This window comes from Cuculus canorus, chromosome 39 (assembly GCF_017976375.1).
Source record: "Cuculus canorus isolate bCucCan1 chromosome 39, bCucCan1.pri, whole genome shotgun sequence".
NCBI classification, from domain to species: domain Eukaryota; kingdom Metazoa; phylum Chordata; class Aves; order Cuculiformes; family Cuculidae; genus Cuculus; species Cuculus canorus.
The window spans coordinates 317,175-336,501 of NC_071439.1; the positions used below are offsets into that span (position 1 = coordinate 317,175).

The 19,327-nt window shown below is 52.1% G+C and overlaps 1 protein-coding gene across 1 annotated transcript in view; it reads right to left on the minus strand.

The window, feature by feature from the left end:
• The window catches only part of CHD8 (chromodomain helicase DNA binding protein 8), a 73,774-nt gene that overhangs the window by 49,170 nt on the left and 5,277 nt on the right, over window positions 1-19,327 (minus strand). Inside the window, exons 3-12 of the mRNA XM_054053102.1 lie at window positions 14,861-15,600; window positions 12,304-12,666; window positions 9,407-9,816; window positions 7,820-7,928; window positions 6,044-6,220; window positions 4,075-4,143; window positions 3,943-3,998; window positions 2,127-2,244; window positions 1,960-2,043; window positions 1,726-1,863 (exon numbers count right to left, since the gene is read on the minus strand). Of these exons, the coding sequence (XP_053909077.1) occupies window positions 1,726-1,863; window positions 1,960-2,043; window positions 2,127-2,244; window positions 3,943-3,998; window positions 4,075-4,143; window positions 6,044-6,220; window positions 7,820-7,928; window positions 9,407-9,816; window positions 12,304-12,666; window positions 14,861-15,520 (2,184 nt within the window). The 5' untranslated portion in view covers window positions 15,521-15,600. The remainder of the gene's footprint in view (window positions 1-1,725; window positions 1,864-1,959; window positions 2,044-2,126; window positions 2,245-3,942; window positions 3,999-4,074; window positions 4,144-6,043; window positions 6,221-7,819; window positions 7,929-9,406; window positions 9,817-12,303; window positions 12,667-14,860; window positions 15,601-19,327) is intronic.

The window sequence follows — 19,327 nt, forward strand, 5'->3', positions numbered from 1 at the left end:
ATGAGAACCAGGAGATCCAAAACTGAGACTTGAAGGTCCAAATGAGGACCAGGAGGTCCAAAACCACCACCAGGAGGTCCAAACCAGGACCAGGAGGTCCAAAACCACCACCAGGAGGTCCAAAACCACCACCAGGAGGTCCAAAACCACCACCAGGAGGTCCAAAACCACCACCAAGAGATCCAAAACCACCGCCAGGAGGTCCAAAACCACCGCCAGGAGGTCCAAAACCACCGCCAGGAGGTCCAAAACCACCGCCAGGAGGTCCAAAACCACCGCCAGGAGGTCCAAAACCACCGCCAGGAGGTCCAAAACCACCGCCAGGAGGTCCAAAACCACCGCCAGGAGGTCCAAAACCACCACCAGGAGGTCCAAAACCACCACCAGGAGGTCCAAAACCACCACCAGGTGGCCCAAAACCACCACCAGGTGGCCCAAAACCACCACCAGGTGGCCCAAAACCAAGTCTTGAAGGTCCAAAAGAGGACCAGGAGGTCAAAACCCAAGACCAGAAGGTCCAAACCAGGACCAGGAGGTCCAAAAGTACCACCAGGAGCTCCAAAAGCACCACCAGAAGGTCCAAACGAGGACCAGGAGGTCCAAAACCACCACCAGGAGCTCCAAAACCACCACCAGAAGGTCCAAACCCACCACCAGGAGGTCCAAAATCACCACCAGGAGGTCCAAAACCGAGACTTGAAGGTCCAAAACCACCACCAGAAGGTCCAAAACCACCACCAGAAGGTCCAAACCCACCACCAGGAGCTCCAAACAAGGACCAGAAGGTCCAAAACCACCACCAAGAAGTCCAAAACCACCACCAGAAGCTCCAAAACTCAACCAGAAGCTCCAAAACCGCCACCAGAAGGTCCAAACGAGGACTAGGAGGTCCAAAACCACCACCAGGAGGTCCAAAACCGAGACTTGAAGGTCCAAACCAGGACCAGGAGGTCCAAAAGCACCACCAGAAGGTCCAAAACCGCCACCAGAAGGTCCAAAACCACCACCAGAAGGTCCAAAACCACCACCAGGAGGTCCAAACCCAAGACTTGAAGGTCCAAAACCACCACCAGAAGCTCCAAACGAGGACCAGAAGGTCCAAAACCGCCACCAGAAGGTCCAAAACCGCCACCAGAAGGTCCAAAACCGCCACCAGAAGGTCCAAAACCACCACCAAGAGGTCCAAAACCACCACCAAGAGGTCCAAAACCACCACCAAGAGGTCCAAAACCACCACCAGAAGGTTCAAAATCACCACCAGGAGGTCCAAAACCACCACCAGAAGGTCCAAAACCACCACCAGGAGGTCCAAACCCACCACCAGGACGTCCAGAACCACCACCAGAGGTCCAAAACCACCACCAGGAGCTCCAAACCCACCACCAGGAGCTCCAAACCCACCACCAGGAGCTCCAAACCCACCACCAGGAGCTCCAAAACCACCACCAGGAGCTCCAAAACCACCACCAGAAGCTCCAAAACCACCACCAGGAGCTCCAAATGAGGACCAGAAGGTCCAAACCCACCACCAGAAGGTCCAGAACCACCACCAGGAGGTCCAGAACCACCAGGAGGTCCAAACCAGGACCATGAGGTGCAAAATCAGGACCAGGAGGTCCAAAACCACCACCAGGAGCTCCAAACCCACCCCCAGAAGGTCCAAACGAGGACCAGAAGGTCCAAACCCACCTCCTCCCCCCCATCGAAGCCTCGTCGGTCGCTCACCAAGCGTTTGAGGTCGGGGTGACGCGCTTGGATCCTCTTGAAGTCCATGATCTTCCCTTCGTCCACGTCCTCCTTGAGCTCCCACGTGCTGTCCTCGTACGGTAACGAACACCATTTGACCAAATAATAGACCACCGGCTGGAAGGAGAACCACCAAAGATGGACCTCAACCATGGAGAACGTCTCTTTGAGGACCTCCCGAGGTCGTGAGGTCCACCAGGAGAAGGTCCTCACCTCTCCGTTGTCTTTATCGACGCTGTGGGACTCATCTAAAATGCGATCGACCTCCACGTAGTCGGGGTTGAAAGGTTCTTCCTCCTTAGAAGGTCATCAAGAAGGAGATGATGAGGTCTTCTCCAAGAGGAGAAGGTCGGTCCCACCCCACCCCAGAAGACACCGACCTCGTGGAAGAAGTGACGCATTTGGGTCATCTTCGTTTTGAAGCGTTTGAGTTTTTGGTGGATCCGTTTGTCCTTTTCCAGTTGGGCGATGGTGGCCCATTCGCAGTGGAGGTACGAACTGGAAGGGGGGGAGGAGAAGACAACGGGGGCAAAACCACCCCTGGAGGACTCCAAAAGGACCTTTGAGGGCTTCAAAAGGACCTTTGAGGGCTTCAAAAGGACCTTTGAGGGCTTCAAAACGACCTTTGAGGGCTTCAAAATGACCTTTGAGGGCTTCAAAATGACCTCTGGAGGACTCAAAATGACCTCTGGAGGACTCAAAATGACCTCTGGAGGACTCAAAATGACCTCTGGAGGACTCAAAAGGACCTTTGAGGGCTTCAAAATGACCTTTGAGGGCTTCAAAATGACCTTTATGAACCTCAAATGAACCTCTGGAGGACTCAAAAGGACCTCTGGAGGACTCAAAAGGACCTTTGAGGGCTTCAAAATGACCTTTGGAGACCTCAAAAGGACCTCTGGAGGACTCAAAAGGACCTTTCAGGGCTTCAAAATGATCTTTGAGGGCCTCGAAAGGACCTTTGAGGGCTTCAAAAGGACCTCTGGAGGACTCAAAAGGACCTTTGAGGGCTTCAAAATGATCTTTGGAGGACTCAAAATGACCTCTGAAGTCTTAAAAAGACCTTTAAGGACTTCAAAATTACCTCTGGAGGACTCAAAAGGACCTCTGGAGGTCTCAAAATGACCTTTGAGGGCTTCAAAATGACCTCTGAGGGCTTCAAAATGGCCTTTGAAGGCTTCAGAAGGACCTCTGGAGGACTCAAAAGGACCTTTATGAACCTCAAAAGAACCTCTGGAGGACTCAAAAGGACCTCTGAAGTCTCAAAAGGACCTTTGAGGGCTCCCAAAGGACATTTGAGGGCTTCCAAAGGACATTTGAGGGCTTCCAAAGGACCGTTGAGGGCTTCAAAATGACCTCTGAGGGCTTCAAAATGACCTCTGAGGGCTTCAAAATGACCTCTGAGGGCTTCAAAACTACCTTTGAGGGCTCAAAACGACCTTTGAGGACTCAAAAGGACCTCTGGAGGACTCAAAAGGACCTTTATGAACCTCAAAAGAACCTCTGGAGGACTCAAAAGGACCTTTGAGGGCTTCAAAAGGACCTTTGGAGGACTCAAAAAGACATTTGGAGGCCTCAAAACGACCTTTGAGGGCTTCAAAATGACCTTTGAGGGCTTCAAAAGGACCTCTGGAGGACTCAAAGCGACCTTTGAGGGCTTCAAAACCTCTTTTGAAGGCTTCAAAAGGACCTTTGAGGGCTTCAAAAGGACCTTTGGAGGACTCAAAAAGACCTTTGGAGGCCTCAAAACGACCTTTGAGGGCTTCAAAAGGACGTTTGAGGGCTTCAAAAGGACCTCTGGAGGACTCAAAACGACCTTTGAGGGCTTCAAAACCACCTTTGAAGGCTTCAAACGGACCTTTGAGGGCTTCCAAAGGACCTTTGAGGGCTTCCAAAGGACCTTTGAGGGCTTCAAAATGACTTCTGAGGGCTTCAAAACGACCTTTGAGGGCTCAAAAGGACCTTTGGAGGACTCAAAATGACCTCTGGAGGACTCAAAATGACCTCTGAAGTCCCAAAATGACCTTTGAGGGCTTCAAAAGGACCTTTGGAGGACTCAAAACGACCTCTGAAGGCCTCAAAAGGACCATTATGGACCTCCAATGAAGGAGGAGTCCATCCAAAGTTGGGTTTGAAGCCCTCATCCCACCGAGAAGACCCCCACGGAGGACCTCCCAACCGCCGAGGACCACCTACTAATTCTTGTATTTGACGAAGAACTCCTCGGTCTCCACCACCTGCCCCGACGGAAGCTGTCGGAGAAGAAGATCGGAGGTCACCAAAGTGGAGGAGAAGACCTTCTCGGCTTCCAAGCTTGAGGTCACTCACCTCTTTCTTGACCACTCGCATGGAGAGGACTTTGTCCACGATGGCGGCGTCCTCCTCGCTGGGGTTCTCCTGGAAGAGATGGAGGTGGTGGTCACCATGAGGACCTTCTGAGAAGGTGAATATGGTGGAAACCAAGAGGTGGAGAACATCGGGAGAGGAGAAGATGGACTTTGAGGTCCAGAAGATGGACCTGGAGACCACCAGGAGGGGACAAAGGAGGTGGTGACCACCACGAGGAGGTTCTGAGAAGGTTAATATGGTGGAAACCGAGAGGTGGAGGACATCGGGAGAGGAGAAGATGGACTTTGAGGTCCAGAGATGGACCTGGAGACCACCGGGAGGGGAGAAGATGGACCTGGAGACCACCAGGAGAGGAAAAGATGGACCTGGAGGACATTGGAAGAGGAGAAGGTGGACCTGGAGACCACCAGGAGAGGACAAAGGAGGTGGTGACCACCACGAGGACCTTCTGAGAAGGTCAATATGGTGGAAACCGAGAGGTGGAGGACATCGGGAGAGGAAAAGATGGACTTTGAGGTCCAGAAGATGGACCTGGAGACCACCAGGAGGGGAAAAGATGGACCTGGAGGTCCAGAAGATGGACCTGGAGACCACCAGGAGGGGACAAAGGAGGTGGTGACCACCATGAGGAGGTTCTGAAGAGGTTAATATGGTGGAAACCAAGAGGTGAAGAACATCGGGAGAGGAAAAGATGGACTTTGAGGTGCAGAAGATGGACCTGGAGACCACCGGGAGGGGAAAAGATGGACCTGGAGGTCCAGAAGATGGACCTGGAGACCACCAGGAGGGGACAAAGGAGGTGGAGACCACCACGAGGAGGTTCTGAGGAGGTTAATATGGTGGAAACCAAGAGGTGGAGAACATCGGGAGAGGAAAAGATGGACTTTGAGGTCCAGAAGATGGACCTGGAGACCACCGGGAGGGGAAAAGATGGACCTGGAGACCACCAGGAGAGGACAAAGGAGGTGGTGACCACCATGAGGACCTTCTGAGATGGTAATTATGGTGGAAATCAAGAGGTGGAGAACATCGGGAGAGGAGAAGATGGACTTTGAGGTCCAGAAGGTGGACCTGGAGACCACCGGGAGGGGAGAAGATGGACCTGGAGACCACCAGGAGGGGAGAAGATGGACCTGGAGACCACCGGGAGGGGACAAAGGAGTTGGAGACCACCATGAGGACCTTCTGAGAACGTTAATATGGTGGAAACCAAGAGGTGGAGAACATCGGGAGAGGAAAAGATGGACTTTGAGGTCCAGAAGATGGACCTGGAGACCACCGGGAGGGGACAAAGGAGGTGGTGACCACCATGAGGACCTTCTGAGAAGGTCAATATGGTGGAAACCAAGAGGTGGAGGACATCGGGAGAGGAAAAGATGGACTTTGAGGTCCAGAAGATGGACCTGGAGACCACCGGGAGGGGAGAAGATGGACCTGGAGACCACCAGGAGGGGACAAAGGAGGTGGTGACCACCATGAGGAGGTTCTGAGAAGGTTAATATGGTGGAAACCAAGAGGTGGAGAACATCGGGAGAGGAGAAGATGGACTTTGAGGTCCAGAAGATGGACCTGGAGACCACCAGGAGGGGAAAAGATGGACCTGGAGGTCCAGAAGATGGACCTGGAGACCACCAGGAGGGGACAAAGGAGGTGGAGACCACCACGAGGAGGTTCTGAGAAGGTCATTATGGTGGAAACCAAGAGGTGGAGGACATCGGGAGAGGAAAAGATGGACTTTGAGGTCCAGAAGATGGACCTGGAGACCACCAGGAGGGGACAAAGGAGGTGGTGACCACCACGAGGACCTTCTGAGAAGGTCAATATGGTGGAAACCGAGAGGTGGAGGACATCGGGAGAGGAAAAGATGGACTTTGAGGTCCAGAAGATGGACCTGGAGACCCCCGGGAGGGGAGAAGAAGACCCTGGAGGACCTCTGGAGGTCTCTTACCACGAAGAACTGCATGGCGGGCAGAGCGTCGCCCTCGGGGGGGGGCGGCGGAGGCCCCGTTTCGGTCCGCGCCGGAGCGGTGACGTCGATGTCTTCGTCCTCTTCGTCGTCGGTGATTTTGATGTCCAAATCCTCGGTGTATTTCTTGCGTTTCACCTGGCGGTTCGAGCGGCGCTTCTGGAGGGGGCGGAAAAGGGTTAATCCGGAGTCAATCCGGAGTGAATCCGGAGTGAATCCGGAGTGAAACCGGAGGGGAAAGGGTTGAGGGACAAAATGGAGGGGATGGGGGGAAAATGAGGGGCAGAGGGGGGTAAAAAGGGAGGGGGAGCGGATCCGGAGTGGATCCGGATTAGAGATAAACTGGAGTTGATCCGGATCCGATGGGGATTGGGGTGAAAGTGGAGCCGAAGTGGAGCGGATTGGGATTGAGGCCAAAGTGGAGCCAATACGGATTTGATCTGAATCTGAAGCCGATCCAATCCAGATCTGACCCCGAACCCAATCCAATCCGGATCTGACCCCGAACCCGATCCAATCCGGATCCAACCCTGATCCCGATCCAACCCGGATCCGATCCTGAACCCGATCCAATCCAGATCCGATCCTGAACCCGATCCAATCCAGATCCAACCCTGATCCCGATCCAATCCGGATCCGATCCTGAACCCAATCCAATCCGGATCTGACCCCGAACCCGATCCAATCCGGATCCAACCCTGATCCCGATCCAACCCGGATCCGATCCTGAACCCGATCCAATCCAGATCCGATCCTGAACCCGATCCAATCCAGATCCAACCCTGATCCCGATCCAATCCGGATCCGATCCTGAACCCAATCCAATCCGGATCTGATCCCGAACCCGATCCAATCCGGATCTGACCCCGAACCCGATCCAATCCAGATCCGATCCTGAACGGATCTAATCCTGAACCGGATCCAATCCAGATCCGATCCCAAACTCAATCCAATCCGGATCCACTCCTGAACCCAATACAGTCCGGATCCGACCCCAACCCTGATCCAATCCAGATCAGATCCTGAACTGGATCTAATCCTGAATCCGACCCTAAACCAGATCCAATCCGGATCCGATCCCAAACCCGATCCAATCCGGATCCAACCCCAAAACTGAACCAATCCAGATCCGATCCTGAACCGGATCCAATCCAGATCCGACTCCGAACTGGATCCAATCCGGATCCGATCCTGAACCAGATCCAATACGGAACTGATCCCGAACCTGATCCAATCCCAAACCTGATCCGATCCCAAACCCGATCCAATCCGGATCCAATCCCTAACCCGATCCAATCCGGATCCAACCCCAAACCCGATCCAATCCTGAACCTGATCCAATACGGATCCGATCCTGAACTGGATCCAATCTGGATCCACTCCTGAACCCGATCCAATCCAGATCCAATCCCAAACCCAATGCAATCTGGATCCGATCCCAAACCTGATCCAATCCGGATCCAATCCTGAACTGGATCTAATCCAGATCCAACCCTGAATCGGATCCAATCCAGATCCACTCCCAAACCCGATCCAATCCGGATCCGCTCCCAAACCCAATCCAATCCGGATCCGCTCCCAAACCCAATCCAATCCAGATCCGCTCCGAAACCCGATCCAATCCGGATCCGCTCCCAAACCCAATCCAATCCGGATCCGCTCCCAAACCCAATCCAATCCGGATCCGCTCCCAAACCCGATCCAATCCGGATCCGACCCTAAACGCGATCCAATCCGGCTCGGCTCCGGGTTTCCCACCTGGACGCTGCTCTCGTCGTCGTCGCGCGGCACCGGAGCGGCTTCGGCGTCGGAAGTGTCGGAGGAGGCGTTTCTCTTCCGCTTCTTTCCCACCACCGGAGTGATGGTGCTGAGGGGAAACTCGTTAGGAGAGGGGGGGGGGAACGAGGGGACCTCCAAACGAGCGCTGAGGACAACGAGGACCTCACGAGGGACCTCAGGAGGGTCTGAGGAGCTCAGGAGGGACCTCAGGAGGGTCTGAGGAGCTCACGAGGGACCTCAGGAGGGACCTCAGGAGGGTCTGAGGACCTCAGGAGGGACCTCAGGAGGGTCTGAGGAGCTCAGGAGGGACCTCAGGAGGGTCTGAGGAGCTCAGGAGGGACCTCATGAGCTTCTGAGGAGCACAGTTTGAAGACCTTGAAGGTCTGAGGACCTCAAGGATGAAGATCTGAGGACCACAAGGACCACAGGTTGGACCTAATGAATGTCTGAGGATCTCAGGATGGACCCAATGAGGGTCTGAGGACCTCAGGATGGACCTAATGAGGGTCTGAGGACCTCAGGATGGACCCAATGAGGGTCTGAGGACCTCAGGAGGGTCTGAGGACCTCAAGATGAACCTCAGGAGGGTCTGAGGACCTCAGGATGGAGCCAATGAGGGTCTGAGGACCTCAGGATGGACCTCAGGAGGGTCTGAGGACCTCAGGAGGGACCTCAGGAGGGTCTGAGGACCTCAGGAGGGACCTCAGGAGGGTCTGAGGACCTCAGGAGGGACCTCAGGAGGGTCTGAGGACCTCAGGAGGCACCTCAGGAGGGTCTGAGGACCTCAGGATGGACCTAATGAGGGTCTGAGGACCTCAGGATGGACCTCAGGAGGGTCTGAGGACCTCAGGAGGGACCCAAGGAGGGTCTGAGGATCTCAGGATGGACCTCATGAAGGTCTGAGGACCTCAGGAGGGACCTCATGAGAGTCTGAAGATCTCAGGAGGGACCCAATGAGGGTCTGAGGACTTCAGGATGAACCTCAGGAGGGTCTGAGGACCTCAGGATGAACCTCAGGAGGGTCTGAGGACCTCAGGATGGACCCAATGAGGGTCTGAGGACCTCAGGTTGGACCTAATGAGGGTCTGAGGACCTCAGGAGGGACCCAATGAGGGTCTGAGGACCTCAGGAGGGACACAATGAGGGTCTGAGGAGCTCAGGATGGACCTAATGAGGGTCTGAGGAGCTCAGGAGGGACCTCAGGAGGGTCTGAGGAGCTCAGGATGGACCTCAGGAGGGTCTGAGGAGCTCAGGAGGGACCTAATGAGGGTCTGAGGAGCTCAGGAGGGACCTCAGGAGGGTCTGAGGACCACAGGATGGACCTCAGGAGGGTCTGCGGACCTCAGGATGGACCTCAGGAGGGTCTGAGGACTTCAGGATGGACCTCATGAAGGTCTGAGGACCACAGTCTGAAGACCATGAAGGTCTGAGAACCACAGGTTGGAGCTAAAGAGGGTCTGAGGACCACCAGAACCCCCATTTGAAGCCCACGTAGATGTGAGCCGGTGCCCTCGCAGCCCCCTCGGGCCTCGTTCTCCTTGAAGGCCACGTGTTTATGGGTCTCACCTGGGTTTGGCGCGGCCTTTGGCCTTGGCGTTGGCGTTGTTGGCGTTGTGGGCTTTGGCCTTGCGTGGGCGCTCGTCTTTGGCGGCGCCGCGGTCGCCTCTCCGGCGGCGTTTGCGGTCGGCGTCGTCCTCGGGGCGGACGGTGGGCAGTTCGTCCTCGTTGAGGACGCGGGGGATGTTCTGCTCGCCGCGGGCGCGGGCGCGGGCGATGGCCTCGGCCACGATGCGGTTGGCCTTCTCCTGCTTCTTCTGGTGGTCCAATTTGCGAGGGTCTTCAGGAGGACAACGAGGAGATGAAGAGGAGGAGGTGGTGGAGGTGGTGGTGGTGGTGGAGGTCAAAGCGGCGACTTCGGAGGTGGTGAGGACTTTGACGACGGAAAGGCCCGGAGAGGCGCCGGCGGAAGGAGAGGCCTACGGGGAGAGGAGAGGAGAGGACATGGAGAGGGGGACGCGGCCGGCATGGAGGAGGAGGGGTGGAGACGGTGGAGGTGGAGGTGATGGAGGTGGAGGTGATGGAGGTGGAGGTGATGGAGGTGGAGGTGATGGAGGCCAAGAGATGGACACAATGGAGATGAGAAGATGGAGATGAAGAGATGGACACAATGGAGATGGAGATGATGGAGATGAAGAGATGGAGAAGAAGATGGTGGAGATAAAGGGATGGACACAATGGAGATGGAGATGAAGATGGTGGAGACCAAGAGATGGAGACGATGGAGATGGAGATGATGGAGATAAAGGGATGGACACAATGGAGGAGAACATGATGGAGACCAAGAGATGGAGAAGAAGATGGTGGAGACCAAGAGATGGACACAATGGAGATGGAGAGATGGACACAATGGAGATGGAGAGATGGAGATGGACACAATGGAGACAAAGGGATGGACACAATGGAGATGGAGACGATGGAGATAAAGAGATGGAGAAGAAGATGGTGGAGACCAAGAGATGGACACAATGGAGATGGAGAGATGGACACAATGGAGATGGAGAGATGGAGATGGACACAATGGAGACAAAGGGATGGACACAATGGAGATGGAGACGATGGAGATAAAGAGATGGAGAAGAAGATGGTGGAGACCAAGAGATGGACACAATGGAGATGGAGAGATGGACACAGTGGAGATGGAGATGATGGAGATAAAGGGATGGACACAATGGAGATGGAGATGGACACAATGGAGATGGAGAGATGGACACAGTGGAGATGGAGATGATAGAGATGGACACAATGGAGATGAAGAGATGGAGATGAAGATGGTGGAGACCAAGAGATAGAGATGGACACAATGGAGATGGAGAGATGGAGATAAAGGGATGGACACAATGGAGATGGACACAATGGAGATGGAGAGATGGACACAACGGAGATGGAGAGATGGACACAACGGAGACCAAGAGATGGACACAATGGAGATGGACACAATGGAGATGGAGATGGAGAGATGGAGATGATGGAGATGAAGAGATAGAAATGAAGATGGTGGAGACCAAGAGATGGACACAATGGAGATGGAGATGATGGAGATAAAGGGATGGACACAATGGAGATGGACACAATGGAGATGAAGAGATAGAGATGGACACAATGGAGACCAAGAGACGGACACAATGGAGATGGAGAGATGGAGATGGACACAATGGCAGTGGAGACGATGGAGATCAAGAGATGGACACAGTGGAGATGGAGACGATGGAGATGGAGAGATGGAGAAGAAGATGGTGGAGGCCACGAGATGGACACAATGGAGATGAAGATGATGGAGATAAAGGGATGGACACAGTGGAGATGGACACAATGGAGATGGAGAGATGGACACAATGGAGATGGAGATGAAGAGATGGAGATGATAGAGATCAAGAGATGGAAATGGAGATGGTGGAGGCCAAGAGACGGACACAATGGAGATGGAGATGATGGAGATAAAGGGATGGACACAATGGAGATGGAGAGATGGAGAAGAAGAGATGGAGGAGAAGATGGTGGAGACCAAGAGATGGACACAGTGGAGATGAAGAAATGGAGATGGACACAATGGAGACACCAAGAGATGGACACAATGGAGATGGACACAATGGAGATGGAGAGATGGAGAAGAAGATGGTGGAGACCAAGAGATGGACACAATGGAGAGGGAGAGATGGAGATGGACACAATGGAGATGGAGACGATGGACACAATGGAGATGAAGAGATGGACACAATGGAGATGAAGAGATGGACACAATGGAGATGGAGAGATGGACACAATGGAGATGGAGATGATGGAGATCAAGAGATGGACACAGTGGAGATGGAGATGATGGAGATGAAAAGATGGAGAAGAAGATGGTGGAGACCAAGAGAAGGACACAATGGAGATGGAGATGATGGAGATGGACACAATGGAGATGGAGAGATGGACACAATGGAGATGGAGAGATGGACACAATGGAGATGGAGATGATGGAGATGGACACAATGGAGATGGAGATGATGGACACAATGGAGATGGAGACGATGGACACAATGGAGATGGAGACGATGGACACAATGGAGATGGAGAGATGGACACAATGGAGATGGAGATGATGGACACAATGGAGATGGAGACGATGGACACAATGGAGATGGAGACGATGGAGATGGACACAATGGAGATCAAGAGATGGAGATGGACACAGTGGAGATGAAGAGATGGACACAGTGGAGATGGAGATGAAGAGATGGAGATGGACACAATGGAGACCAAGAGATGAAGATGGTGGAGACCAAGAGATGGACACAATGGAGATGGAGATGATGGAGAAGGACACAATAGAGACCAAGAGATGGACACAATGGAGGTGGAGATGATGGAGATGATGGAGATGGACACAGTGGAGATGGAGACGATGGTGGGGTGGAGCTCACCTGGGGCTGGAGGAGGACCTTGAGCGGGGCGGTGAGGCGCGGGGGCGGCGGCGCCGCCAGGACGGGCGCCGCGGGGGCCACGGGAGCCACCGGCACCGCTCCTCCTCCGGCCGTTCCCACCACCTGAAGCTTCTGCGGAGGTCCTCCGGCGGTGGTGGGAGGCGCCTGGACTTGGAGTTGGATGGTGACCACCTTGGGCGGTTGTCCCGTCGGACCTTTGGATTGAGCGAGAGCGGCCACTTGGCTGCCCTGGAGGACAATCTTGCCCGGCAAACTGCCCAAAACCACGTGGCGTTGGGCAGAAGAAGACGTTCCACCGCTCGGAGGTTGTTGGAGGACCAAAGTGATGCGTTTGGATTCGCCCTGAAGGAAAGGAGAAGACAATCAGAAGCGGAAGAAGCTCAGAAGGGGGAGAAAGGGGAGGAGGTGGGAACCAGACGGGCGTCTCAAGAAGGTTGAGGAGCACCACGAGAGCATCTGGAGGGCCTTAAAGACCATCATTAGGGCCTCAAACCCATCGTAAGGGCCTCAAAGACCATCGTGAGGGCCTCAAGTCCACACTGGAGGGCTCAAAACCCATCTTGAAGGCCTCAAAGCCCATCTTGAAGGCCTCAAACCCCATCTTGAAGGCCTCAAACCCCATCTTGAAGGCCTCAAACCCATCTTGAGGGCCTCAAACCCCACCTTGAAGGCCTCAAACCCCACCTTGAAGGCCTCAAACCCCACCTTGAAGGCCTCAAACCCCACCTTGAAGGCCTCAAACCCCACCTTGAAGGCCTCAAACCCCACCTTGAAGGCCTCAAACCCCATCTCGAAGGCCTCAAACCCCACCTTGAAGACCTCAAATCCACTGTGGACGCCCCAAACCCCATCTTGAAGGCCTCAAACCCCATCTTGAAGGCCTCAAACCCCATCTTGAAGGCCTCAAACCCCACCTTGAGGGCCTCAAACCCCACCTTGAGGGCCTCAAACCCCACCTTGAGGGCCTCAAACCCCACCTTGAGGGCCTCAAAGCCCATCTTGAAGGCCTCAAAGCCCATCTTGAAGGCCTCAAACCCATCTTGAGGGCCTCAAACCCCATCTTGAGGGCCTCAAACCCCACCTTGAAGACCTCAAATCCACTCTGGAGGCCCCAAACGCCATCTTGAAGACCTCAAACCCCATCTTGGAGTCCCCAAACTCCATCTTGAAGACCTCAAACCCCATCTTGAAGACCTCAAACCCCATCTTGAAGGCCCAAACTCCCCCCTGAGGACCTCAAATCCACTTTGGAAGCCCCAAACTCCATCTTGGAGCCCCCAAACTCCATCTTGAAGGCCTCAAACCCCATCTTGAAGGCCCAAACTCCAACCAGAGGACCTCAAATCCACTCTGGAGGCCCCAAACTCCACCTTGAGGACCTCAAATCCACTCTCGAGGCCCCAAAACCCCATCTTGAAGACCTCAAACCCCACCCTGAAGACCTCAAACCCCATCTTGAAGGCCTCAAACCCCATCTTGAAGGCCCAAACTCCACCTTGAAGACCTCAAATCCACTCTGGAGGCCCCAAACCCCATCTTGAGGGCCTCAAACCCCATCTTGAAGGCCTCAAACCCCATCTTGAAGGCCTCAAACCCCATCCTGAGGGCCTCAAACCCCATCTTGAGGGCCTCAAACCCCATCTTGAGGGCCTCAAACCCCACCTTGAAGGCCTCAAACCCCACCCTGAAGGCCTCAAACCCCATCTCGAAGGCCTCAAACCCCATCTCGAAGGCCTCAAACCCCACCTTGAAGGCCTCAAACCCCACCTTGAAGGCCTCAAACCCCATCTCGAAGGCCTCAAACCCCACCTTGAAGGCCTCAAACCCCACCTTGAAGGCCTCAAACCCCATCTCGAAGGCCTCAAACCCCACCTTGAAGGCCTCAAACCCCATCTCGAAGGCCTCAAACCCCACCTTGAAGACCTCAAATCCACTGTGGACGCCCCAAAACCCCATCTTGAGGGGCTCAAACCCCATCTTGAAGGCCTCAAACCCCACCTTGAAGGCCTCAAACCCCACCTTGAAGGCCTCAAATCCACTCTGGAAGCCCCCAACTCCATCTTGGAGCCCCCTAACCCCATCTTGGAGCCCCCAAACCCCACTTTGAAGGCCTCAAACCCCATCTTGAGGGCCTCAAACCCCACCTTGAGGGCCTCAAACCCCACCTTGAGGGCCTCAAACCCCACCTTGAGGGCCTCAAACTCCACCTTGAGGGCCTCAAACCCCACCTTGAAGGCCTCAAACCCATCTTGAAGGCCTCAAACCCCATCTTGAAGGCCTCAAACCCCACCTTGAAGGCCTCAAACCCATCTCGAAGGCCTCAAACCCCATCTTGAAGGCCTCAAACCCATCTCGAAGACCTCAAACCCATCTCGAAGGCCTCAAACCCCATCTTGAAGGCCCAAACTCCACCCTGAGGACCTCAAATCCACTCTGGAGGCCCCAAACTCCATCTTGGAGGCCCCAAACTCCATCCCTGAGGACCCGAAGGCCTCAGCTGTTGCCCCACCATGGTCGCCCCCCATCCCGTTGTCACCTGCGCCGGCGCCGAGGTCAACGTCACGGCCGGTTTTAGGGGCGTCCCAGTTCCTCCAGTTTTGACCGGTTGTAACACCAACTGCTTGATGGGTCTTCCCGGTTGGACCAAGCGATGGACGGTGGTGGCGGTGGCCGTGGCGGTGGTGACTCCTGGTCCGGTTGAAGCCACTTTGGCCGTTGAAGGTGCACCGGTGACGATGGAGACACCGGGACGAAGCTGAGGAGAACTTAAGACCTTGGCGAAGGTGACTTTGCCACCGTTGGGAGTCGACGTTCCAGTTGAGGCCACCACGGAGGAGGCGGTGGGAATTTGGGGAGGGGGAGCTTTGAGGATAACGATTTTGGGGGGTTGAGGAACCCCAGAAGATGACGCCGAGGTGGTGGGTAAAGTGGTGGTCACCCCCATGAAGGGGTTGCCTTGACTGAGGACCTCTTGGTCGGGTGGTGGGACTTGAGGGTTGGTGGAAACATCTGGAGGGGGTTGAGGGGCATCACCGGAAGGGTTTTGAGGAGCAGGAGGTGGATCCAAAGCTCCCGCTAAGGTCAAAGCTTCTTCGATGGGATCGGGGTGGTGGGATGGGACGAAGGTCTCATCGGTCAAAGAGTCCAACCCGAAGAGATTGGGGTCGTCAAAGAGGTCCATGATGGGGTCGGCCATGGTCGGGGGGGGACCTCACCCCCCCTTAAACGACGGCGTCTCAAGCGGTGGGATGGGACGGAGACGTCCGGTGGGTGGAGCTGAGGGGGAAGAGGGACAACGTCAGACGGTCGGGAGCCTAAAAATGACCTTTTTCAACCCAAAAAGGGCGTTGCGATGACCAAATCGGTGCTTTTCGCAACCAAATGAGCCAAAAATGGGTACTTTGAGATGAAAAATGACCCTTTTCAGCCCTAAAACGGTGTTGGGATGAACGAATTGGTGTTTCTTGCAACAAAATGAGCCAAAAATGGGTATTTTGAGGGGAAAAATGACCTTTTTCAGCCCAAAAAGGGCGTTGGGATGAACAAATTTGTGGTTTCTCGCAACAAAATGAGCCAAAAATGGGTACTTTGAGGTGAAAAATGACCTTTTTCAGCCCAAAAAGGGCGTTGGGATGAACAAATTGGTGGTTTTCGCACCAAAATGAGCCAAAAATGGGTACTTTGAGATGAAAAATGACCTTTTTCAGCCCAAAAAGGGCGTTGCGATGACCAAATTGGTGGTTCTCGCAACGAAATGAGCCAAAAATGGGTACTTTGAGGGGAAAAATGACCTTTTTCAGCCCAAAAAGGGCGTTGGGATGAACAAATTGGTGGTTTTCGCAACAAAATGAGCCAAAAATGGGTACTTTGAGATGAAAAATGACCCTTTTTCAGCCCAAAAAGGGCGTTGCGATGACCAAATCGGTGCTTTTCGCAACAAAATGACCCAAAAATGGGTACTTTGAGGTGAAAAATGACCTTTTTCAGCCCAAAAAGGGCGTTGGGATGACCAAATTGGTGTTTCTCGCAACAAAATGAGCCAAAAATGGGTACTTTGAGGGCAAAAATGACCTTTTTCAGCCCAAAAAGGGCGTTGCGATGACCACATTGGTGGTTCTCGCAACAAAATGAGCCAAAAATGGGTACTTTGAGGTGAAAAATGACCTTTTTCAGCCCAAAAAGGGCGTTGCGATGACCAAATTGGTGGTTTTTGCAACGAAATGAGCCAAAAATGGGTACTTTGAGGTGAAAAATGACCTTTTTCAGCCCAAAAAGGGCGTTGCGATGACCAAATTGGTGCTTTTCGCAACCAAATGAGCCAAAAATGGGTACTTTGAGGGGAAAAAATGACCTTTTTCAGCCCCAAAAGGGCGTTGGAATGAACAAATTGGTGGTTTCTCGCAACGAAATGAGCCAAAAATGGGTACTTTGAGGTGAAAAATGCCCTTTTTCAGCCCAAAAAGGGCGTTGGAATGAACAAATTGGTGTTTCTCGCATCAAAATGAACCAAAAATGGGTACTTTGAGCGGAAAAATGACCTTTTTCAGCCCAAAAATGAACCAAAAAGGGTGTTGAGAGCCCCAAAATGATGTCCCTCACCACAAAATCACCTAAAAAGGGGCATTTTTACCTCAAAAATGACCTCTTCTGCCCCAAAATGAAGCTCCTCAACCCGATACGACCCGAAAGTAATGTCCCTCCCCTCAAAACGTACCGAAATGGACATTTTTAGCCCCAAAATGACTCCAAATGCGCATCTTTACCACCAAATACGCTTCATTTATCTCACAATGAACCAAATAAAGACATTTTCACCCCAAAACAGAATCACTCACAGGAAAATGAGCCAAAAAATGGACATTTTTACCTCAAAATGACCCAAAAAGGGACGTTTCTACCTAAAAACCAATCTCATTCGCCTCAAAATGACCCAAAAGAGGGCATTCTTACCTCAAAAATCGCTCTTTTCACCTATAATGAGCAAAAAAGGGGCATTTTAACCCCCAAAATGACCTCCCCTTGACTCAAAACAACGCAAAAAGGGGCATTTTTACCTCAAAATGAACCTCATTCACCCCAAAATGACATCAAAAAGGGCATTTTTACATCAAAATTTGCTCTTTTCACCCCCAAATGAGCAAAGGGGGCGTTTTTACCTCAAAAATTATCTCCTTCACACCAAAGTGACCCAAAAATCGCCATTTTTACCTAAAAAATAACCTTAATCGCCACAAAATGACCCCAAAAGGGGCATTTTTACCTCAAAAACGACCTTACACCCCTCAAAATTATCCTTAAAAAGGAACTTTTACCCTCAAAAAGGGCATTTTTATCCCAAATTACGCCAAAAAGGACATTTTACCACAAAAAAGGGCATTTTTACGCCCCAAAAGGGCATTTTTATCTCAAAAAAGACCTCATTCACCTCAAAATGATCCTAAAAAGGGCATTTTTACCCCAAAATGGGTGTTTTTACCTCAAAAGTGACCTCATTCATGTCAAAAAGGCCCAAAAAGGGCATTTTTACCCCCAAAAAGATGCCAAAATGGGTGTTTTCACCTCAAAAACGACCTCACGCCTCTCAAAGTGATCCTAAATACAGCGTTATTACCCCCAAATTATCCCCAAAAGGCAATTTTTACCACAAAATGACCCCAGAAAGGGCATTTTTACCCCCAAATAACCCCGAAAAGGACATTTGTACCTTAAAATTGACCTCATTCACCTCAAAATAATCCTAAAAGGGGGATTTTTACCCTCAAAAAGGGCATTTTTTACTGCAAAATGACCACTGAAAGGGCATTTTTGCCCCAAAAAGGGCATTTTTACCCCAAAAATAACCTCATTCACCTCAAAATACTCTTAAAAAGGGCATTTTTGCTCTCAAAAAGGGCATTTTTACCCCCAAAATAACGCCAAAATGGCCATTTTTACCTTAAAAACGACCTCACTCCCCTCAAAATGATCCTAAAAAGGGCATTTTTACCCCAAATTATCCCCAAAAGGGCATTTTTACCCTCAAAAGGGCATTTTTACCTTAAAATGATCCCAAAAAGGGCATTTATATCCCCAAAATGACCCAAAAAGGGGCATTTTTACCTCAAAAATGACCTCATTCACCTCAAAATGATCCTAAAAAGGGCACTTTTACACCCAAATTATCCCTAAAAGGGCACTTTTACCCCCAATATGACCCCAAAAAGGGCATTTTTATCCCCAAAATGACCCAAAAGAGCATTTTTACCTCAAAAATGACCCCAAAAAGGGCATTTTTACCTCAAAAATGACCTCATTCACCCCAAAATGATACAAAAAGGAGTTTTACCCTCACAAAGCGCATTTTTACCCCCAAATGACCGCAAAAAGAGCATTTTTACCTCAAAATGACCCCAAAAAGGGTATTCTTTCCCACAAAATGACCCAAAAAAGGTCATTTCTACCCCCAAAATGGCTCAAAAAGAGCATTTTTACCTCAAAAATGACCCCAAAAAGGGCATTTTTACCCCATTATAACCCCAAAAAGGACATTTTTACCCCCAAAATGACCCAAAAAGAGCATTTTTACCTCAAAAATGACCCCAAAAAGGGCATTTTTATCCCCAAAAAGGGCATTTTTACCCCAAAATGCCCCAAAAGAGCATTTTTACTCCCGAAATGACCCCAAAAAAGGCATTTCTACCCCCAAAATGACACAAAAAAGGCATTTTTACCTCAAAAATGACCCAAAAAGGGCATTTTTACCTCAAAAATGACCCAAAAAGGGCATTTTTACCCCCAAAATGACAGAAAAAGGGCATTTTTACCTCACAAATGACCCCAAAGCGGCATTTTTACCTCAAAATGAGCCCCAAAGCGGCGTTTTTACCCCCAAAACGATTTCCATTGACACAAAATGGCGCCCAACAAGAGGGACCCTCTAAAGGACCGCCCCCCCCACTCCCAGTAAGGGGGAACTGGGGCAAACTGGGAGCTCCAGTGAGGGGAACTGGGGCAAACTGGGAGC